Below are 26,050 nucleotides of genomic sequence, written 5' to 3'. Positions count from 1 at the left end.
TCGCCCTGATAAGTGTAAAAACTGCTGATGTGAATACCCTTGCGTTATACTACGTGATTTACGTGCCGGATTTAAGTTGAGTATGGCCGTGGACACGGCTGATGGGTAGAGTATTTGTGGGATTGAGTTAAGACCAATCGCTGGACGCGGCAAAATAGCAAAGATGAGAGGAAATGTAATTTTCTAGGAAAGTACATGTTTTCGAGTGTACGACATTGTTTTATTCTCGTTTCTATACACTAAATACATACATTTCTATACACTAAATACATACATTTCTATACACTTAATACATACATTTCTATACACTTAATACATACATTTCTAAACACCAATTACATATATATCTTTTCACTAAATACATACATTTCTATACGTTAAATACATACATTTCTGAGCACTAAATACATACATTTCTATACACTAAATACATATTTTTCTGTGCACTAAATACATACATTTCTATACAGTAAATACATATATTTCTATACACTAAATACATATATTTCTATACACTAAATACATACATTACTATACACTAAATACATACATTTCTATACACTAAATACATACATTTCTATACACTAAATAAATATATTTCTATACACTAAATATATTTCTATACACTAAAAACATATATTTCTATACACTAAATACATACATTACTATATCTTAAATACATATATATTTCTATACACTACATATATACATTTCTATACACTAAATACATACATTTCTTTGCACTAAATACATATATTTCTATACACTAAATACATATATTTCTATACACTAAATACATATATTTCTATACACTATACATTTCTATGCACTAAATACAAACATTTCTATTCACTATACTTTTCTATACTCTAAATACATACATTTCTTTGCACTAAATACAAACATTTCTATGCACTAAATACATACATTTCTATTCACTATACATTTCTATACACTAAATACATATATTTCTATACACTAATATACATTTCTATACACTAAATACAACATTTCTATACACTAATACATACATTTCTATTCACTATAATACATATATTTCTATCACTATAATTTCTATACACTAAATACATACATTTCTATACACTAAATACATACATTTCTATACACTATACATTTCTACACTAAATGCATATATTTCTATACACTAAATACATACATTTCTATACACTAAATACATATATTTCTATACACTAAATACATACATTTCTATACACTATACATTTCTACACTAAATGCATATATTTCTATACACTAAATGCATATATTTCTATACACTATAGATTATTATAATCTAAATGCATACATTTCTATACACTAAATACATACATCTCTATGCACTAACCATTCCTACACACTAAATACATACATTTCTATGCACTAAATACATATATTTCTAAACACTAAATACATACATTTCTATGCACTTAATACATACATTTCTATACACTAAATACATACATCTCTATGCACTAACCATTCCTACACACTAAATACATACATTTCTATGCACTAAATACATATATTTCTATCACTAAATACATATATTTCTAAACACTAAATACATACATTTCTATACACTAACTACATACATTTCTATACACTAAATACATACATTTCTAAACACTAAATACATACATTTCTATACACTAACTACATACATTTCGATTCACTAATATATAAATACATATATTTCTATACACTATACATTGCTATGCATTAAATACATACATTTCTATACACTAAATACATGTATTTCTATGCACTAAATACATACATTTCTATACACTAAATATATACATATCTAAACACCAAATACATACATTTTTGTACATTAAAAACATACATTCCTGTTCATTACATACATACTAACAACTTATTTGTTCGCTATAAGCAGTACATATTGAACAAAATCGTAATGTTATCTAGCATAGCAAAACGTTCGCAGTTGTAAACACACCAACATATTCCTGTGATTCATACCTAATTAAGTCTCTCGTCTAATGCGTGCACATAAGCATATTCAACATTATAAATACAATTGAAAATTAACTTAAAATGTACCGTTACATTTTAAATTGTTTTATCACATGAAATAGTTTTATTGCATATTTCCTGACTTGTCCAATATGAAATTATTATAATATAGATTAAAAAAACACGTAAAAATCACACTTGGGCAATGTCATTACGTCAACTTCCATCGCACTCGTCAATGAACTATCATCATTGACTTGATCAATGTATTCATGCTCTCTTGTAATTAATAAATATTTAATGTTCTCTCGTGTATATACCTGGGTAAGAGTTATATTTACACATAGTCAAAACATCTTTTGATATTTCAAATCTCGTCTTTTTGTACCGCCACTGATGAACTGAAGATAAATCAAATCAAACAAAGATTAAATCTAAAAAAAAATCTTCAAGTAAGCCAAACTAAAATAAAATATTATACAGTCAAGCAAACTAAAAAATACCCGATATATTGCATAAATCTGGTTATACACAAATCTAACACACAAAAATAACAACATTTTGAGATACAATGCAATACATAGCTTTTATTTTACGCAAACAGATAAGAGTTCAATTTACTTTTGCAGTATTGTCAAACATCATTTTGTTTATGTCTACCGTACAGTAAATTAGTACATATGGTCAGACTATGATGCCAAGATGTGGTCTGCAATTTTATTTCTACTACAGTTTTACAATCAATGCCTAAGCGCAAGGGTGGATAACCCTGTAATATGCAAAAACGGAATACATTGTTGATTAAAAGCATAACAAAAATTAATAATATCTATATACAGAAATTATCTATATCTAGAATTAAAAGCATTACCAAAAATGAATAAAACATATGTACAAAAATGATCTACTGGTATATATAGATTAAAAGCATTGCAAAAATGAGTAATTTATATAAACAGATATCTGCATTGATATATACAAAAATATCTACATTTATTGATAAGATTAGGACTACACAGAGACAATTTCGAAGGTCAAGTTTTCATTTAGTTTGCTGTTCCCTTACGTTAAGACTGAATGATTATGGCTCCATATTGGAAGGCCTACCTTCATTCTAAACCGAGTCATGCCAAATCATTAAATCCACCGAGAACGTTGTAGAGTTTCCCCTCTTACGTGTCATTCCATATCACTTTAGATAATTGTATTTTTATACGTTGCCAAGCAACAGAAATTAACATTCGAAACAGGCACAGTTATGTAACGACTAAAAGCCACTCTTTCTTTCCCCATCACCACTTTACATCAATGTACATGTACCACCAAGCAGGCTTCCTCGCAATTGCTTTACCTCCCAATTTATATAGAGCGATTTTTTGATAAAACTGATTAAGACAAAAAAGTTTATATATGTTTTGAAACTTCACATTCTTTCATTCATATTTATTGTTTCTACACAAATAAAGCGTGGTATTATTTCAATAGAAGAACATGAAAGTTTCCTGCTGCATCTAAAGATTAAAGTATTCCCATTAGACTCAATGTAGTAAGCTGGTCTAAACAGGGGTTACTGTTAGCGCGAGACCTCGTGCAGATATTGCCTGGAGGGATGCGCGTGATCCAATTGGGATTTCACCAAATGTGTTTTGTACTGTTGTATTACATTGTCCCTCAGACTATTCACCTGTAATTGTAATGCTAATTCAGCACTATCCTTAAATGACAAACGCTTCATTACATTCCGCTGCACGTTTGTGTACATATCATGATTTTATCCAACACAGTGGGTCGATCAGAAAGCATGAAGGACTGGCATCTCAATGCTCAGTTTGTATAAAATGAAAACCGGTGTTTGTTTCAGCATAAATAGACATACGCATTAGTATTTTTGTGAGCAATTGGAAACATTCTAACTTAAAGCCAAACACAAAAATCAATGAATTCGCTGAAGAATAAATTATTTGGTTATTTGATTGGAGCTGTAAATCAAGTATATACATTTATGTTAATACAGAGGGGGAAGTAATTAGCATAATTTTCTCTCTGTATAGCAAAAATCAACTGTCCGGAAGTAGTTTTTTTCGATATTGATTTGGGTGTGGAAGGCAATGACGGGAAAGTAGGGAGTCAACTTTGTTTATAAGTAGAATCTAAACTTGTATCTAGCCATTAGAAGTCGTTATAAATTGTAACGTTTTGAGCTGGTACTTTCTTCCTGATGATTTACTATACAGTGATTACCAATAACTATATAACGCTCATTCATCCCATCACTTGATTCCTGGTCGTTTCAAGAATTTGTTTGTCATGACCAATTACAGACAAAGCTTCACACAAATAAACCACCATTACCTCTATGAAGACGTCTGATTATATTGATGTATAGATTAGAAACAAACGTCCACTTCCTGTAAATCAGAAGGAAACTACCCTTTATACAGTAGCTGGTCGTCTTGCTTTCTTATCAGATCATGACCATATTTAAAGTGAATAAGGCTTAGAAATAATACTTAATAATCAGTAATCAGTAATACTCAGTAATCAGCAATTAGGTCAAAGAAAACCGATGAAAACATGGTTATTAAAAGTTAGCCAAATGTTACAATAGTATAACGCCCTTCAGATTTGCCGTGGGTTCATTAAATATGACACGGACAGCGAACCCGTGAATCCGTAAGGGTATTCTGTATTTTATCGACGGTAACCGAAATAAGTCTATGTTTATGTTAATTTACTTTCATGAGAGGTTTGTCGACCCTAAAACTCGTAGTACACCTTAACATGTGTTTAGAATGTATGTTCATAGGGCTTGTGTAGCTACACGCCTTGATTCTATTGTTTCGCGAAGTAAAGGAAGCATGGCAACATCATCAAGTATATATTAAGTCCCTGCTAATCGAATAAATAAGACTGTGATTGTTATGTCGGGATGAGTCGGGGACTTAATATACTTCCGGGAACCATAAACCGGTAACAATTACATTCGACACACCACGCCGATTTACAAACACGAGTTTGGAACATGACAACAAAAGATCGTACCAACTTACCCGTCGACAGACGCTCCCATCGGAATCACCGATAGTATCTTAGGGAAATCCGTCTAGTCAGAAAAAATCGGCTTCCGACACATTCCCATGGGAAAGTTCCGTTAGAGATGCACTGCACGACTTTGTCCAAGCATGCGCTTTGTACATTTTGTCAACTTTATGTACCAATAAAAACACAGAAAAATATCGCAATTTCAAAAGTTTGTAAAGCTAAGGAATGCCATTTAGATTTAGAAACCATCAGTACAAGTCGTGGTCTGTTATATGATGCACAGATGCTACACCGCCGATGAGTATTTTGTATAACAGGAGCAGACAGATAAGCATTTTTCTTTAGCAACAAAAGTTATTAATTTACACGTTTACCATATTTAAAAGTTTGAACTTCTGATTTCACCAAAAAAAAATTCAAAAAATTTGAAAACAATATATATGTAAAATTAAACATTAATTATTATCCAAATCTTGAATATTGTTTTTAACTTTTAACGGCAGGACTGAAGACAGCGATAAATAAAGGGCTCTGAAAATAAGACATTCTCTGCCAATGCGGCAGCCATCCCACAAATCTTGGTCGTAGCGACACCCACCGCACAAATCTAGGTCATAGCAACAATCATCATACAAATCTAGGTCAAAGCGATACCCATCATACAAATCGTGATCAAAGCAAAATCTATTAATGTCTCTATCTATAAAATATTATCGAGGTTATATTGTAATCTCAATCGACAAGGATTGTTTGACGACCAAACTACTAGAGCTTATATAAATATTGTAGAATCAAAGGAGATCTGCCAAACTCAGTCATATTTTTCATCGTCTAGCTTTTATTAAAGTCAAGATTCGTGGTTTCCTTGAGTGAGACGAAAACGTTTTGGCTTTCCACAAATCTCAGATGATTGCTTTAAGAAACTGAAAAGAGCCATTTTCTGATTTTATTACGAAACATTTTGGGATATTCTGTCTGCGGCTGTGTATCTTTATTTCCGGTCGTACATTAAGTATATATAACTAATGGAGTAGTCATTACTTCCTGCTGTAACGACACACGGTAATATTGTTATAATGGAACACTAAAATATGTAATACATAACTTATTTCTTTGTGCTGTGTATATCAGAAATTTATATCGATACTCCAATGATTGTTCTTTTGATTAACGGAAAAAAACGTAACCAATGTTGTAGATTCCGTGTATACTTTAAAGTGACATTATGTATACTTTACATTGCATAATAGCTCCGAACGACATGTAATTGGTTTTCGGTAAAATATTTCTCTGGTCGTATGTCTGTATCATTGCCGTGCTGACACAGTAGAAATGATCGCAGAGGTTGAAGGATGTGTCACAACAGCGTACCAGGACCTCAGCAGTCGTTAGTCAAAGCCAGTCAATACATATAAAACAAAACATAAACATATAGACGATGTCAGTGGTACAGTAGCAATACATCTGTTATAACAGTCAAGTGTTGTCTCCTCATCATCAAAATCATTTTATTCTTCTGACGCAAATTCATAGTGCACTGCAAAACTTCTAAATCTCATAATATGATAATAGGTAGAGATTTACGCAATTATGAATTCGATGAATTTGGAAACGTTCTCATATAAAATATACTCTATTGCAGATTTCAAAAACACATACGCATTAGACTGATCTTAATACACATGACCATGATTTAATGATGATAAAGGCACTAAAAGTTTTATGTGAAAAAATACTGTGAGCACTACTTTTAATTAGCGTAATGATGATAAGTATTAGTCTCTGATTACAAGGGGATACAAATGGAGAAGGTATGTTTTTGGACGTAAAACATGCTCGATGGAGATTATCTCTAAGGACACGACGCCATAAATGGAATAGATTATCCTCTAATCTCCCTTCCGTAATTGGTGTGTGGGAGACTGGTAAAAATAATTGTTTGACACAATGTTTACGACGATTGTGGTATCAGGACCATTCCTCAACTGAAGGGAGCAGAACGCTCCTATACAAGAAACGTTATATAAGTTAGTCCTAAGTTGTATTGAGGAATTGTATTATAATACTTTTTCTCCTATGGCGAATTTCAAATGAAGGCACTGCCTTAATATCAGGAACGTCCGTAAAGCTTGTGCCAGCGGTACTAAAGGTTCTAACTTTAGAGATTAAACATTTAGTGCAATATTCGTATTTCTATTAGAGGTAACGGAACTAAATGGTCGGATTGGATGTAAACAAAAACAGCCAGCTTGGGTTCGTCAAGTCAGAATAACCTATGTTGCGTGCCACTTACTTGAAAATTCAACCCCAATATCTGTAACATGTTTTTATTATCTGAAATACATAGCAATCATGTCCTCGAATAATTAGTCATGTTATGGTGTGGTATACATTAGGGGTGTGTAAACGTCCGAGAAGGATGCTTTAAATCGGCCAACTGTATGTCCAAACAAATATGATGATCTGTTTGGCGCAGACACGCGCAGCACGATATACCGATCTTGTATCTTTTGATTACATTATCCCTCGTTTTTCACGTCTACTGTCAAATACACTGCACACTTGAGACTCTACACGAGTGATTGCATGCAGTTTGATGTTGCTTTTATTTTCAGAATTTCAAATGCGAGGAATCCAATTTCTTTTAAAGCTGTTACATTCAGAAGAAACATGTGCAAATTCAATAGATTTTTGGTCCTGTAGGTGATTTTATAACATACCAGGTGCAATTTTATAAAGTGAATTGCAATTTTGATAATTGGAGTTTTATCTTTCCTATTTTTCAGATATTTGATTGGAAGATTTGAGCGACTTCCCGCCGACACGGTATGTACAATTTCTCTTCACCTCTTCCAAACTATGTCTTTGAAATAGGATCGATACCATCAAAGGTTCATCCCATCAGCATTCAGAACTAAAATTAGGTCTGCTGATCGTAAAATAATCTTGTTCGATGTTGTCAGACGGATTCTTATCGCTGTATGTATGGTTAGTTTTTTCTAAGTTTATATTATAAGAAAATCCGTCGCACGAGGAGTTGTGGCCAACTTTCCAATTCTCTGTACGATGTTACAAAATTACACGTCCGGATGGATTCCCTTAATCGGAAGTCAGTGATCTTTGATAAAATTGAGCCCGAAAAAAACGGACTTGATATCATATCCGGAATTGACTATTGGCCGTAAGAGTTACAGGAAGCATTTCTGGTCAAACCCTTGAAAATCTGTCTACCATTTATATTTAAGCTTATTTGACACCTAACAAGTCATGTGACCTATCTTTGAATATTGATCGTTATGTACACTACTGATTTGAAGATTTAAAGCCTGCGACTGTTACATCACGGTCAGTGACATGTTTGTACAAAATGGCATGTGTCATAGTACAATATCATATCTATTTAACTGTAATTAAAATCGAAATCATTGCCTACCTTAATCAAAATATATCTTTAACTTATAAACTTCATTTTTAGCCTCCTTATAGTGCGTCTATATAAAAATCCAAAGCTTTCCGGAAAAACGATCACGGCTAACAAGTATTTACATAATGTCGGGTAAAAAGTAGAGCAATGGTAAAACATGATAGTTAATCGTGTTTGTGTACCCCGGAGGAGTAGACCGGCGAAATGGTGAGCCTCTTACACCATACAAAAAGGTTTTCGGAAAGCTTACTGATTACTTCCCCAGATTTACTTATCTTTTCCGCCAGCTCTCTGGTGCCAAATAACTGACCTTGGCTAGGCTTTGTGTTACGTATTTTACACGTGATTGCTTTCCCACACGTTCTAGTGCACGAACTGGCAGGTAGTGAACTGAGATTCTAAAAACAGTACTAGGTTTATTTTGTCATATTTTATCAATATAAACTTGCGACAATATAATATATATCAATACAGAGGTATAGTGATTATGTTTCATTAAAACTTTGCCGGTTTTGTATTTTCTAAAATCTCGAGTTTACCAAGATTGCGCCCATACACGTATTTTATTTAATAACTCAACATTACAATGTATTTTCCTTTCGCAGAAGTACTCGCACACCATTTTCTCTATAAAGTATTTTAATTTTGAACATAATCTTACATTCTTCTGACTTAAAATCTGCATCTACCTTTTTATAATACTTCACCTAAGTTAAAAATAAATAATTAGTTTCTTATTTGAAGTAAATGTGTATTTTTATATATTACTGCGCAGCTATACTACTAGTGACTACCAGTTACACTAACCCTATAATTATGTCTACAAAATCCACATGATACTTGCGAAAGGCGGATTCGAATGAGGATTTATCGCGCTTTATTAGCCAATCCAACGTAATATAAATGACATTATTTTATTTAAATGTGATAAGCGGATTAAAGTTTAGGGAAATTCTTCCGTTACATCAAAGATGAAATAATTATGCCGTTTATGTGCATTTTACTATCGTGAATGTTCTTCATCAGCTTTCGGAATAATTGTCTTTATGAGCACACTGGCGTTACATCGCGGTGTAAATTAATTGTAAACAAGATGGAAAACCTTAAATACATGCAGAGATAACCCCGCGTAAACCACAGAATTACTGACATCATTTATGTTTCACACTCACAACTGTTACGCTCATCCAGGATTAATCATTCTAAAGATGCCCCACCGCTGACAGAGCATAAACGATACTCATCATTTGAACTGGAATTTGTGTTTGTATGTACATGTTAATATATGTCTAGTTAACACAAGAAACAATATAAGATAACTGGTTTTGCTTTTGAATTGGTGGATGCGCAAACCGCACTTCATTCCATATAGAACATACATAGTGTCATATTCTTTCGGGAAGGAATGAATTCTTTTTACTTTTTTCTTATCATTTACATTTTATTGATTTTCATTAAAACATGACATTATAAACATAAAAGACAATACACAATTTATCATTTCATAGTTGCATGATTTAGTGTTACCACTTAAAGTGCACAATGACTCACTAAAGATATGATGTAGATGACAAGACAATCTTTACAATGGAAGCTTGAAACATCCGTGGTATTAAAAGCATGTAATTATAAAAGGTGTATTATTCTGAATTATGAATACATGGTATGTTCATTTATCACTATACCACCTTTTGATGAAGATTGGCTTTTAAGATTAAGCCAATCATAAAACTAGAAGCAAATAAGCAATTTTGACACCAAAAATGTACAGATAAATATTGTTTAATTTTGAAACCCGAACTCAAGGTGCATATGGGTATGTATATATATGTTCATATATTTTATGGAGGCTTATATTTACAAACATTTGTGATATCAAAAATGTGTAGATAATGAGTTGTCATTTTAAAGTTGAATACACATGGTGAGTAAGTTACCACTTCAACTGGCTACTGTTTCACTAAAGATAAAACATGACAAGACGAACATGACAATACAAACTTTCACATTTGCAGTGTCAGAAATGAATATATACATATGTTACGGAATAAACATTAGTACCAAGATGATGCCTTAGTTTTCCTGTTAGATATACATATAATACCTGTATACATATATACAATATATACATGCATATAAAATATAAAATATTTAAAACTGCTTTTTAATTCCCTCAAAAGTGGTAAAAGATGGATGAAAAAAATTGTCTTCACAGAATCTTTCATATGTATACAATTTACCAGTACTACAATCAAATAAATCATGAATGCTATAAACTCCATGTTGTGTCCATTTTTTATAGAAAATGTTACTAATACCAACCTTAATCATTGGGTTATACCACAAAGGTTCATTAAAATTACAGTGTCATTCAAAGGTATTTTAGTACAAAATCTGTTTAAAGTTTTAAAGACTTCTTTCCAAAAGGGATTGGATATCTTATCAGAGCTATTCATTGCCAGCCTATGCTTATCCTAAATTTGGATGCGGTATATTTCTTAAAATCAAAGGACGCCATATGGATTCGGATAGACACAGCCTTTTTATCCATGTGAGTTTCAATGACTTGCAAAAATATTATAAGTTCATCATTTTTAGACCTCCCATGTCATAAGACTGGGATAAAGTAGTAATTCTTTTTACTTGGAAATATTTTTATCATTAAGTAAAATGAGAAGCTTAAGTTTTCCAAGGGTGGTAGTGATGTTAACTGAAGAAAGACACTTATTTGTCAGCTCCTGTTTTTATAGGAAAACATAAAACATATAGGCGATGGATCTAACCACCAACCTTTAGGAGAACATATAGTTTTATTTTACCTACTCGCTACTAATCTTATTTTATTATAGAAACATTGTGAAATAGAAACTGATATTTAGGGTAATAAAATTCTCCATGATCGAATTAGTATAAGAAATATATCCGAGTCGAAGGTACCTAACAGAGTTACGGTATAAGATCCGTGTAATTCAGTGAGCACTTGGAAACAAACGTCTCTGACGCCTTAATCGTGGTCAATATAAATAAATAATCATCCAGATAATTTCCTTTGGGGTATTTCTCATGTCTAATCTAGTTAGGAGTATAGCTGTTAGTCGTGTACAGCCAAAACGCTACTTAAGGTGAGTCCCTTCGCCAACAAACAATATTTGTAATTCATTAAGCGGCAGTCCCGCGCGTGCGTGATTACGACACCCGGGTGTTTAATTGTCACAATTAATTAGGTCATCCCTCAAGTGACATGATCAATGAATACGTGTGTATCATACCATATCGAAACAGGCATAGTTTTCCTAGTAAAAGTACTTTTACTGGTAAGCTATTTGACCATCAAAGTGGTCTTATTCCTCGAGAACAAATTGGCGATGTGTTTTGTTTCTTTCATCTGAAAACTTATGCGTGCGCGCAGTTAAGTTCAAATACTCGTGCAAGCACTTACTTTTATTATCTTTTCGTGTTCCCTGGTGTCATTCCAAGAATCGGTAATTAGATAAACTACTCACATTCACTGTCAGTTTTTCTTCTGTAACATTACGAATATCGACATAAATCAAACACCGCAAACCAACCGTACTCAAAATATAAATACTACAAGGCATACGTTTGTACGGAGACTTCAATACTTTACATGGCCAATAGGATATTAGAACTGGTCCAAGTGTCAGACATCAGCAAGATACAATCAACTTTATATACCGCCGATTATTCTGGACAAGTTACCTAACCTTCATACACATATGTGAGATCAAAATGTAAATATAGATTATACAAAACAAAATAAGCAACCAATTTATCGTAAATCAAAAGAGAAAGACAAAAAAGATCTTCATAGTGAAACCAATAAAAAAAAACCAGCAAAAACTATAGCATTATTATGAAATAGATTTGAAATATACACACATGCAAGGTTTTTAGTAAAACATTAACAATCGAGCAAGAATTAAAAGAAAATATAGAAATATCAGGCATACCACATGGCAACCGAGGTCGGCACCGTCCCACAGAATAACCTCCGAAACTCTCCTTATGGGAGGCTTGTACATATGGAAGGCGCTCCGCAACAGAAACTCATTTTCCATAACTCAAGAAGTTGATAATCCGAAAGTCAGCTTTATCATCTGTCCCGAAATTATAAGAATTATGTGAGATTTATTTACATGATTACAACTTTAGTTCGGGGCAAGTTTATTAAAGCTAGTCCACAAGTTTTATTATGTAGATGTGTAGGGATGATAAACATTATGTTAGCAATTTCATGTAACTCAACATTAGATTTGTGTTCAATTAAAAGAAATCGCAAGCCGCTATCTATCTGTTTCTCGATTTACCTTGTAGCAAACTTACTGCAATAATTTCAAGTATCAATAGGAACTGAAATCAAAGGGCGATGTTACAAACAATTCTAGATCGCAATCTATGGTGCTTTTTATTGAAGGAAAATTTTCAAAAGTCGTTTTTGTGTAATTATTATTATCATAAAATTATGTGTATGTTTAAATCCTGTGAGAGCTAGCCGTTAACACTGGTAACTACGAAGTAATTTGGAATCTAACGACCAACACAACTTGTAAACATGTATTTATTGTGTTAACCAGAACATTGTTTCCATTGAAGTTTCCTTCATTTCGACATGCAATCCTTAATTACAATTTGGTGCTCGTCTTTCCATTTTAGTGTGTATAATGTGTTGTGGATTCTATTACGCAATCTATTAAGAGATAGTTATCGCACCCTATTGATTTCCCAGGCAATAACCACATCTCCAATTTCCGATTTATCAATCAGATATATGATGACGGGTTCATTTTATTGTTCCTTGCTGGTAATGACAAACGAGATCTAGGAGGAGGTTAATACACTGTTCCCTCAAATACAACCTTTATAATCGAGAAGGTTGAGAATTAAAATCTGCTTGAATAGGATTTGGTGACGTTAAAAGCAAACGGGATATTAAAGTCCAATATCCGTATCTGTCTTATTTTTTCACAATTTAGAAGAATGTTGACAAAATAATCCTATTGTAAATCATTCAGAAACAGGACTCAATCGAAGTCAAGATGAGAGATAATGATTCGGAAACTTTTGATGAAAACCAAATCAATATTGAACATCGCTAGGTGGGTCCCATTTAGTCCAACAAACCGAGGTTAGCCGACATTGTAACATCGTTGCCGAGAACATTATGTGACTACCGTAACTACGTAATGTCGGTCCGAACTCTTCCGAGAACTGGTCATGAACTTTCGGACTTCAAAATGAAAGCATGTTTACAAGTATCGACTTTCAACAACTGCTGTACCAAACTTAATTAGAAATCAATATAAATATCCCTTGATATAACTTAATTTCAACTACATCTACAAATACTAACAATATCGGGGTCGAATCTAACTTGATTTTTGTTGTTGATAGTTATGGATAGTGTGGCTTTAAACGAGGTTAATGAATGAAAATTGTAAAGTCGTTAAAGAACGTTAATAACCGGAAATGGTATAAATAAGATAGGATTTTGAAAATGGATAGTAACTGTAAATAATGACGGTGTTTACACTAAAGTGTTATCTGGTAGTGCTTTGGTTAATATCTTGATTAAAGCATTGTCTTACGTTTGATGTGTTACCTTGATATTAACATCTAAGATCCTGGTTCTCTTGCCTTCAGAGCTATCAAACGCTAACAAGGAACGATATGTTGTATTTGGAGACTAGCGCAGAATTATCAGTGACGGCTAAATCTGATCTGATTTCATGATTTAGTAGAGAAATGATGATTTAGAACTTGGTTAATTAAAACCTCTACATTTCAGTCCCTATAGTCCCTTTAGTGGCGATGCAGCGACTGCAATTCACATAGGTCACATAACGATAAAACATAACAGTTAAACAAACAGAAAGCGATACCTTATTATTCCGTTTTAATATCAACAGTGTGTAACTGCAGAGACGAGTAGACATCCATCACTACCGTCATCTACTCGGAACTGGTAATAAAGGACCATTATAGCGAGTTATCTGAGTCAAATCGTCGCTGACCGATCCATCAACTTATACAGAGGTCCCATTTTACAGTGGTGGTTCTGTTTTATTATGTAAACCCGAGTACATTCTCCCACACACATTCTCACAGCTACGTCACCAGACTGGAGATAGTCTAGCGTGTAATTATGATCTAATATATATAGCATCTGTCACAATATCCTTAATAATCAGGGTAAATACCAAATGCTAATATTTATTTTTCTTTCGGTAAAGTGTGTGATTATAATTATCAGACAGGTTTAAACAGTTGTAACACGTATCGGTTATCGTCTTTAGTCCCCATAACTTATCAAATATTACATCTGATTGTGTAACTGGAGATTAGTGCTGTCAGAATGATCTTCATACACATAAAGTGAGATCAGCATTACCCTTCTATAATGATTAGTATCTAAATATTTGGTTTCTATTATATCGTGCATAGGGAATATATTACTATATCAATAGTTTTCATCGATAATAGCATCAATTGTTACTTTAATGTTCTATGAGGATATATATTCTTAATTGTATCACATTTCGGAATTAAATCCGTATTTGTTAACATTGAATACTCTTTGGTGATATATCTGATATTTATCATCGTTGGCAGTTGGATCAATATTTGTCTATTTACCTTTGAATATGACACCAGCGGAATCTGAGCAGGCCGATGTCAAGGCCGTTACACTGCCGGTTAAGGAGAGAATGAAAATTTTCCATTCGTTTTTGTCATTATATTTATCAGATGTTTGTTGTTCTGATGACTTGTCATATCTAATGACATTCTGATAATAATATTGTTAGTTTTATGTTTGAGTTATCTTCTAAGTGTCATGGCGGCAGTGATTGTGTCACAGTCATCACGACACTTTTTAGAGCTTGTTCTTTTGAGGTACTATTGCTTCTGTTTTATCAGCTGATTGGTGGGTGATATTAGACACATCGTCCTCCAAGCCTCAGCAGTGATAACAAAAGCCAGAAGTATCAGCGATAGAAAACTATCTTAAAACTATTGTACGATAATCACAAGGCTAAACATACTGATATTTATCGATAATATTGTAATATCATGATCTTCAATTCTCTTCATTCTCTCCCACGATTATTTCACAATAGGAGACAATTCTGATATGTTATGGCTATTGTCCTCCATATTTCTTTCGTATTTTCATTTTTTTTTCTGGTACATTACAGATGTTGCCCACCTTTCAGAAGACCTTTGATTTCTTACCCACCTTTCAGGAGAGGTTTGTTTTTCTTGCCCTCCTTTCATGAGAACTGTGTTTTCTTGCCCAACTTTCAGGAGAGGTTTATTTGCTTGCCCACCTTTCAGGAGAGCTTTGGTTTTTTTACCCACCTTCAGAAGAGGTTTATTTTCTTGTCCACCTATCAGGAGAACATTGTCCACCTACCTCGCCCTTCACCCCATTTGTCCCTCTGGTGATCTCTGTCTAACCTGAGATATCATGTCGATGTTTCCGAGAGCTCTGTCTAACCTGAGAGATTACCTAAATCTACCATTGACCAAAGTCTAACCCACTATTACCTCCTTATACTTACTCCAGACAGCAGGTGCCCGCTATTACAGTGACGAGTTGACGGCAGACAATGACGCAGCCTTTGATTGAGCTACTTATATCTATATATTCAATATAATAACCTTAATGATGTTTGCTCAAGTCATTGGCAGTCAGTCAAATGATTCTGCAATACTATGTTATATCCAGTTGTATCAAACTTTCATCATTTAAACGACATCTCAATTCCATTCCACTTTGAATCACTCTTCATACAATCACATTCTTAACTAGTATAAATATTTCACAAACGAATGATCCATTTATAAATCCACATTAAACACAGGCTGGTATAAAAGTGATATGTATCTGTACAGACAGATAGCTTTCAGTGTGCTCGTTCGTAATCCTTTGTGTTGTATTAATAGTGACTTTTCCAAAACATATCAATCAAAATAGTTACAATTTCAGTGGATGGGCATGTTCGGAGCGAGTCACAATATTACTCGATAATCAGTGGATGAGCTGGTTCGGAACAAGTCACAAAATTACTCGATGACCAGCGGATGGGCAGGTTCAGAACAAGTCACAAAATTACTCAATAATCAGTGGTTCGGAACAAGTCACAAAATGACTCGATGACCAGTGGATGGGCAGATTCGGAACAAGTCACAAATTACTCGATACCTTTGTGTACCTGTCTGGATGAGCCCCCCACAATGTACTGAGGTTTGTATAATAAAACAGAACCACGATTGTAACACGCGGATATCAAAACCACAGGAGTGTAAAACCATATTAAAAGTCTGCATCAACGAAACCGACACTGGACAGAAATCAACGTGACTATATCTTGTATGAACATAACTACACGACCAAATAGGACACGTTTGCTTGGTGCCAAATATACAGGTTGGCTACTACATGTATATTATTCTAGCCTAAATTCCCATATGTTTCTATTCTGTACATTTCGGTTCGTCGCTTCAATATCATGTAATTCTTTATTTTCCAAAGAAGAATCAATTTCTTGTTGTGGAAGGACAGGTTTGCCAGGTTTTGTTTCCAGAAAGACGTGTGTTAGAATATTGAATATTCATGGACGGACCACTGACGTAAAATTAACTTGCTAGATATGGCTTCATTTCTCATCAACTCCTCACTCTCGCGACGAATCCTCTTCACCAAGTGATGCCGAATTTAAGATGGCTTTCAGAAAATGTCCACATGTCTGGAATCGAATTTCAGCTTTTTCGATTTTTTGTTACTATCGAAATACTTCAAAAGAGGAATCAAAAATTGAATTTCAAAGTTAGTTTTTTATCAGAAATAGACCGAGGTTTGATTGTAATGGGCTTTCTCCGGAAAGATTACTACTGCAATTCGACCTTGTGTAATGACACCTGTCAATCAAACGAACCATAGAGTGTAATTGCCTGTTTTCCTCACATCCAATTGACCTTGGGGCTTTCAGCATTGAATTGAAGTTAGCCAGAACCTTGTCTTAAATGTCAAAGTATTTCGGATGCACATGAATATAATTACTACCTACACTATACTTTAGTTCAGTTGATGGTCTTGTCAGACAAGCACTAAACAAATATTATGCTGATATTTGTCTGCAACTCTACTGCGATTGCACCAGAGAAAACTGTCACTCATGGATTTTGAAAAGATGTCCAACTTCCGGTCGGTGGTATGCGTGCCGAATAAGTTTTTTCTGTTTTATTGAATCCAGAAAAGTGTAGCTAGCATACACGGACAATAACAAATGTTCAATCTATATTAATGGAAATAAATTAATTTACCGTGCAATGGACATGAACCAGCTGACCAAATAGTGATGACGGAGCACATATACTTACACACATTCAGGCTTACAAGTTTACACTACTACATGACAAAGTATGCTGTTTCGGTATAGGTATTCTATATAATATCCCGTTGACACTCTTTTCTGATATTTCAAGTGATTTTTTTTCTATTCATTTTCTTTTTTCAACAACATAATGATTATAAGAAAAACTCCCTTAATATGAAACTTAATTTTATTGTTTTAAAAACAAAAATAGTTTGCCGGCACATATCGATATGTGTGTGATATAATGCACAGAGATCACGTTATTTTGAAACAGTAAAATGTATTATGTAGTTATTATGTGTTATCATTCTGGTACTTCTATAGCATTGTTCATGTCTACAATGTGTACCTCTGAAGTGCGAAACGAAAGCAAAACGAAACGAAATCATTTTTTATCATCCATTACGTTGACACGAATGTCTAAATGACCATTTTTTGTAAGGAAATGAAATTGTAATTTATTTATAAATTAAACATTTTATTTCCACATAGTAGTTGCACTGGTGAATAAAAAATGTAAACACTGTCTACAGCATGCCTTAACATAGCCCCCGAGTACTTTAACACATTACCTGAGTACTCCCAATCCTACCGACACCAATAATCAGGACCTTCTTCTTGTCGAGGTTTCCATTAGATTCACGTCTCCCTAACTACCTAGACAAGTTTTAAACCCGCCAATCGTAGAGAGCGATAGATTGATATGAGGAACTTGATTTATATTCATAACCGTCCGGGAGATAAGGAAATATGACGAAAGGAAAGCGTTTATCTGTGTAGATAGTGGCCTGTATGTGGTGTCCAGACAATAGCTAGGACGATTTTATATTCATAACATTTAGTAACGAGGAGAAAGATAAAGATGGTACATCCATTTTGTATTGATTTAAGATTTGTAAGTATGTCTCCGGGTCTTATGGCTAGGTCAATACACGATATGTGCATTGTACATAGAAAAAAGTCTGTCAAAACAAGAATTTTATGTTTTTACAAAGAAGAAATTTGTTCTTTTCAATACACAACATGTAAAGATATTGTTTACCCGTTAAGTGTATAAACAAGATCAATGATGCATGTATTTTCCTAGATAAATAAGTATTATTTGAAAGGGAAAATGGGGTTTTCTTATGTTCCATCAATCACAAGCGTTTGTACTTATAGGTCATCTGATTATAATAACCAATTAACATATGTATCTATATGTTCTTCTATCAAAGTTTTGTCATCTTTGGTACATGTTTATTTTGGAATTCAACATTTTTGAAAGTATCAGTACTACATCAGATCTGGTTATGACCACATTATCGACACATCTGGCATAGGACTCGGGCTTGCTAGTTTTGTTTTCCTGTCCAGTATAGAAAAGTGCCATATAGAGACGCCATTGTTTTAGTAGGTCTAATCCTATGACGTCAGCTGATGACAACGATACGAACCATGTTGAAAGACCAAGTTACTGATCATTGCCTATGCCTCTTTGTTTTCTTATATGGTCTGGGGAAGTGTTTTTTTTACGATTCAGTCCCAGCGCTCATTTTTTCCTCATCCAATGTCTACCTTTGTCACAGCTCTTCTGTTACCACTTGTTCATTCCCACTGTGTATGTCACGGTAATATACATGTTATTACTGTTTTCATTGTCCACGCTTTGTTGCTCATGCATAAACTATTGAATTAAGGCTTGCACGTCTTTGTCTGTATGTAAGCTATCAGGTTAACTATTGAATTAAGGCTTGCACTTCTTTGTCTGTATGTAAGCTATCAGGTTAACTATTGAATTAAGGCTTGCACGTCTTTGTCTGTATGTAAGCTATCAGGTTAACTATTGAATTAAGGCTTGCACGTCTTTGTCTGTATGTAAGCTATCAGATTAACTATTGAATTAAGGCTTGCACGTCTTTGTCTGTATGTAAGCTATCAGGTTAACTATTTAATTAAGGCTTGCGAGTCTTTGTCTGTATGTAAGCTGTCAGGTTAACTATTGAATTAAGGCTCGCACGTCTTTGTCTGTATGTAAGCTATCAGGTTAACTATTGAATTAAGGCTTGCACGTCTTTGTCCGTATGTAAGCTATCAGGTTAACTATTGAATTAAGGCTTGCACGTCTTTGTCTGTATGTAAGCTATCAGGTTAACTATTGAATTAAGGCTTGCACGTCTTTGTCTGTATGTAAGCTATCAGGTTAACTATTGAATTAAGGCTTGCACGTCTTTGTCTGTATGTAAGCTATCAGGTTTTCGGTTTTTTCCTGGAGCAAATATGTCTAATTTGTTTGGGTTTTTTTAAATCTGCTTCGTCTACTAGTAAATGTATATTTGTTTTGCCTTTGAGCTGTTTCTTCCGCAGAAATTTCACTAAAAGCAGTTGAAGCCTCCTAAGAATTTCTGACACCTTCGAAATCAGAACTTCCTCTCTTAATTCTGTGATAAGTTCCTTATCTCTTACTCTCCTTCCCCTGCTGTGACCAATTTTCTGGTCGACTTTTGTATAAATAACAGGTTTTTCATTAACCGTTTCAGTTTGCCTGCAAAAATGTACTACGAAGGTAGATCTGACGAAATTGTTTGGCACCCAAAGACAGTTCAGTATACGTGGGTGACGTTTAGAAATGGCATTACCTCACATCAAAAGTGTTTATTACAAATAGTCATTACAGAATTCTCAAACGTGGTGAGTTTGATGTATCAAAGTTGACAAGGAATGCTCGTTTCAAAACTTTTTTTTTCAAATTTACATAAGTTATTTCTGACATGCTGACAGCCGTAGAAAAATCCGAACAAATTACATGTTATTTGTCTTCCTGAAAATGATATGTTATCGACCTAACTTACAAAGATTTTTGTTTCAAAACTGACAGAACAGGATTTTTTGTTGTTGTAACTCAATGCATTGTAAACAAAAAATAATAGGAAACTATGTGAATTAAGCTAAACAATATGCAAAACACATGAATTAGTAACAAGTCAGTTGGCATGTTATAGATCCAGCGCCATGGAGTGATAGTCCTATACTGAAACAGCTCATATCTGTTTACATGTCGGCATGATCATAAAATGCACATTGAATACAATCATGTATATTTATTAGCGCCTAGCTAACAAAGTATAGCACATTTATCATTTAACAATGTGTAAACAGAAATGAACTCCTGAAACACCAAACACAGAAAATGACTATACATCAGCCGAAAGTCACTGTAGAACCTATGACTATACATCAGCCGAAAGTCACTGTAGAACCTATGACTATACATCAGCCGAAAGTCACTGTAGAACCTATGACTATACATCAGCCGAACGTCACTGCAGAACCTATGACTATACATCAGCCGGAAGTCACTGTAGAACCTATAACTATACATCAGCCGAAAGTCACTGCAGAACCTATGACTATACATCAGCCGAAAGTCACTGTAGAACCTATGACTATACATCAGCCGAAAGTCACTGTAGAACCTATGACTATACATCACCCGAAAGTCACTGTAGAACCTATGACTATACATCACCCGAAAGTCACTGCAGAACCTATAACTATACATCAGCCGAAAGTCACTGTAGAACCTATGACTATACATCAGCCGAACGTCACTGCAGAACCTATGACTATACATCAGCCCGGAAGTCACTGTAGAACCTATAACTATACATCAGCCGAAAGTCACTGCAGAACCTATGACTATACATCAGCCGAAAGTCACTGTAGAACCTATGACTATACATCAGCCGAAAGTCACTGCAGAACCTATGACTATACATCAGCCGAAAGTCACTGTAGAACCTATGACTATACATCAGCCGAAAGTCACTGTAGAACCTATGACTATACATCAGCCGAAAGTCACTGTAGAACCTATGACTATACATCAGCCGAAAGTCACTGTAGAACCTATGACTATACATCAGCCGAAAGTCACTGTAGAACCTATGACTATACATCAGCCGAAAGTCACTGTAGAAGCTATAACTATACATCACCCGAAAGTCACTGCTGAACCTATGACTATACATCAGCCGAAAGTCACTGTAGAACCTATAACTATACATCAGCCGAAAGTCACTGTAGAACCTATGACTATACATCAGCCGAAAGTCACTGTAGAACCTATAAGTATACATCAGCCGAAAGTCACTGTAGAACCTATGACTATACATCAGCCGAAAGTCACTGTAGAACCTATGACTATACATCAGCCGAAAGTCACTGCAGAACATATGACTATACATCAGCCGAAAGTCACTGTAGAACCTATAACTATACATCAGCCGAAAGTCACTGCAGAACCTATACATCAGCCGAAAGTCACTGTAGAACCTATGACTATACATCAGCCGAAAGTCACTGTAGAACCTATGACTATACATCAGCCGAAAGTCACTGTAGAACCTATGACTATACATCAGCCGAAAGTCACTGCAGAACCTATGACTATACATCAGACGAAAGTCACTGCAGAACCTATACATCAGCCGAAAGTCACTGTAGAACCTATGACTATACATCAGCCGAAAGTCACTGCAGAACCTATGACTATACATCAGCATAAAGTCACTGCAGAACCTATAAGTATACATCAGCCGAAAGTCACTGTAGAACCTATGACTATACATCAGCCGAAAGTCACTGTAGAACCTATGACTATACATCAGCCGAAAGTCACTGTAGAACCTATAGTTATACATCAGCCGAAAGTCACTGTAGAACCTATGACTATACATCAGCCGAAAGTCACTGTAGAACCTATGACTATACATCAGCCGAAAGTCACTGTAGAACCTATGACTATACATCAGCCGAAAGTCACTGCAGAACCTATAAGTATACATCAGCCGAAAGCCACTGTAGAACCTATGACTATTCATCAGCCGAAAGTCACTGTAGAACCTATAACTATACATCAGCCGAAAGTCACTGTAGAACCTATGTTCACTTTGTAATCACTGTTTTCTATCGTTGTCTATTGTCCAAACGCTTTACTGATCGTTCTACAAATGAAACTTAAACGTTTTTGTATGAAAACGATATTTGTCTTTGTTCAATTAAGGCAAACGTTAAAAGTTATAGGGAATTCTGACGACATTATATTCCGTTATCATTGTAGTGGATACACGTGTGTTAAGGTCGTGATTAGGGGAGAAGGTGTCTTACGTCCGCGGATGATTCTTCAATGAGGAAGTGCGTTTATCGTCGCTCCTTATTTTATTTTCTTGTTTTAGGTTATAGCAATTTTGGAAGTAGGCCACAGAGTTTGAAGCACGAGAATAAATGACTGACTTCGGGTTGTCGTGAGAGGGTTATCGTTTTTTACTTTACAGTGAAGACATAGCAAGCTTCTGATATGTCATTGTGATCATTATTGCTATGTTTCTACTACTTTTATTTAATTTTCACTTCAAATGGTCTTAATGCCTCTGTTAGGAAAACGAGTCTCTGTTCTCTCTATATACGTTTCCATTCTCATAACGTCGTCATCACGACACCATATTCGATATCTCTCCACATAATTTCTCTGTACGACATGTCCGGTGCTAACGCCACTCTAACCACACCGATTACGCGACTCTTCCGTGATAACACCCCAATTAGGATGCGGATTCTGTTACATTACTCTTCCGTGATTATACCGTAATTAGGATACGGATTCCGTTACCGTTCCGTCGACTATAACATATTAGAATGGATTGCTATGATCCGTAATATCGCATCACGTGACATATTGGTTCCCTGTCACACAACCCCGTAGACAAGCAAAGCAAATGGCACATGGTACATAACAAAGACTAGCCGGAACACAGACTTGGGCTGTTGTTTAGACAAAATCAGTCCTAGACATGCCAAGTATCATGCCAACATGCGTCTGATTTATAGCTGTGTCCACGACAAATACAAATCTGTCTCGCATGGTTGGCGGTCGATCATGTTTCCTACAGAATAAGTTAATCATGGTTCGTTATTAGGACCTCCCATGTTTTGTTAATTTTCTCATATGCTTCACGGTTTTATGTTCCCATACGCCGTACTGATTTGTTCTTACTTTGTCCCTAGATGCCGTACAAATTTGTTCGTTACGTGTCCCAAGACGCTGCACTGATTTGTTCATACTTTGTCCCAAAACGCCGTACTGATTTGTCCGTATTTTGTCCCCAGACGCCGACCGATTTGTCCGTACTTTATCCCCAGACACCGTACAGATGTGTCCTTACTTTGTCGCTGGACGCCGTACTGATTTGTCTGCTTTTGTCCCCAGACTCCGTACTGATTTGTCTGTTTTTGTCCCCAGACTCCGTACTGATTTGTCTGTTTTTGTCCCCAGACGCCGTACTGATTTGTACGTATTTTGTCCCCAAACGCCGTAATGGTTTGTTCTTTCTTTGTCCCTAGATGCCGTACAAATTTGTTCTTACTTTGTGCCTAGACGCCTTAAAGATGTGATCTTACTTTGTCCCCAGACGCCGTACTGATTCGTCCGTTTTGTGTGCCACACAGTTTGCCGTCATTTATCAAGTTCGTTTTAGGTACATGTATTTGTGTGATGGTATGTCGATCTAAACCTACTTAAGTGTAACTGATCTAATTTGAACGTGCGCAATCAAACTAATTTGTAAATAGAAACCGGACAGCATCCGTAAAGTTAGTGATTGATCGGAAACATGTTAAGGCTTGAAGACAATGTAAGGATCCCCGCCGGCTTTCTAAGTAGTTGCCGGCTACACTGTGGGCCATCGTAACAGATCCGGTAATAGCTCAACAATACTTCTTTCTTTCCATCTGACATTTACTGGAATTTAAAACTCGATGACATAAACAGAGTAAAGTGTGTTTGTTAAAATAAATCAAGAGTCATTTGACCTTAAAGTCAATGGACTGAACAAAACGTTTATGCCCGAGTTAAAAGGAAGAAGACATTAAGCTCAAGTAGCTTCCATCTACAGACCAGACGGCCAGCAACGACATTTCAGCTGACTATAGCCGTTCCAACAATCATGTAACGCAATACGAAAGGCTAATGCTAGATTGAAGATTTCAAATTGGCAAAGCCCGTTTTGAAATTGATGGTTCACGACAACGGATGGTGTGGCAACCATTTGTTCTACTGGCCACGTTCGATCATTTGTATTTCTAAAAGATTCTAGCTATATATCATATATACAAATTCCATCCCTTCTACGCACAACATTAGAATGATGCAAACCAAGTGCAGGATTCGATGCCATCCAATACTTGTGTGTGTTGCGTCTTCTCACACTCCTCAAGTGTATACAAAATCCGTTCCGTGAATTCACATGATAAAGTTTCACGTTTGAGAGAGAAGCAGTTTATTAATTTAAGATACCATAAAAGGACAGAAACTTTAAGTGGAATTTGTCATCCATCAGTCACGTGATAACAGAAAATTATCGCGTGTTGTTCGGGCGAAGCCTTATCACTATTGCACGTGATTTGTATTAATGCAAAACTCATGTACATGTTTTCTGCACGTAACGACAATAAATTCCGGAATAGTTACGCTGGGTCGATGTGCGTTGTTACCATGTCCGATATCCGGGCGGTTTATTACAATGCTGTATGTACATCCGGTATATTACGCCAGCCCTCGATATATCGCCACATAGGAAAAGTATGTAACTGTTTTCGGAATCATATCATATCCGCCGAGTGATTTTTTCCTAATTTCACACGAGTGCAGACAGATCATCTAGCAGAGTTTTTTGGTGGAAAGAAAAAATCAGTCGAAGATGTATCAAACTTTAATGTTGTTTGTTTTTTGTTGGTTTTATTTTTTGTGTTATACCTGTTCATTAGGGGTTTTTTTACAGAAGGATTTTATCGATATTTCGAACAATGTTACCGTTTTTTAAATGTTCCTATATTCTACAGTACATGGTTGCCATGTTTCCTCCGTCTCCCACTTACTATGTTATTTATGTAAATACGTCTCCACACCCTGTAGAGCTTTTGTATGGATCCTGATAATGGCGGGGTTGTTATGGTAACAAGGATGATTATGTACTGGTAAGGTTTCAATGGAATACCGTAGTATATTTTTTATTCTCACTCGAAATCGATAAAGTTAATGTGTGTACTTAGACTTATAGGAATGTTACCATGATGCCTTGATCCATTAATAAATAACAAAGTGTGGCTTGGTGTATATAGTATCGATATATAAATGTATGATACTGTTATAATG

The 26,050-nt window shown here is 35.0% G+C and overlaps 2 protein-coding genes across 3 annotated transcripts in view; both read left to right on the top strand.

Annotated features, from left to right (window-relative positions):
* LOC138334380 (probable G-protein coupled receptor No18) overlaps window positions 1-26,050 on the top strand; it is a 219,130-nt gene that overhangs the window by 89,653 nt on the left and 103,427 nt on the right. For both annotated transcript variants that reach the window (XM_069283054.1, XM_069283053.1), the window contains exon 3: window positions 7,824-7,863. The gene's annotated coding sequence lies outside the window, so the exon portion shown is untranslated. The remainder of the gene's footprint in view (window positions 1-7,823; window positions 7,864-26,050) is intronic.
* LOC138335701 (300 kDa antigen AG231-like) lies at window positions 21,534-22,796 on the top strand. The gene has a single exon (XM_069284862.1). It carries the CDS (start codon window positions 21,534-21,536, stop codon window positions 22,794-22,796), a length of 1,263 nt encoding a protein of 420 aa, XP_069140963.1.

Source organism: Argopecten irradians, chromosome 11, assembly GCF_041381155.1.
Source record: "Argopecten irradians isolate NY chromosome 11, Ai_NY, whole genome shotgun sequence".
NCBI classification, from domain to species: Eukaryota; Metazoa; Mollusca; class Bivalvia; order Pectinida; family Pectinidae; genus Argopecten; species Argopecten irradians.
Note: the sequence above shows the minus strand (reverse complement) of the source record. Positions and strands in the feature narration are given on the sequence as shown.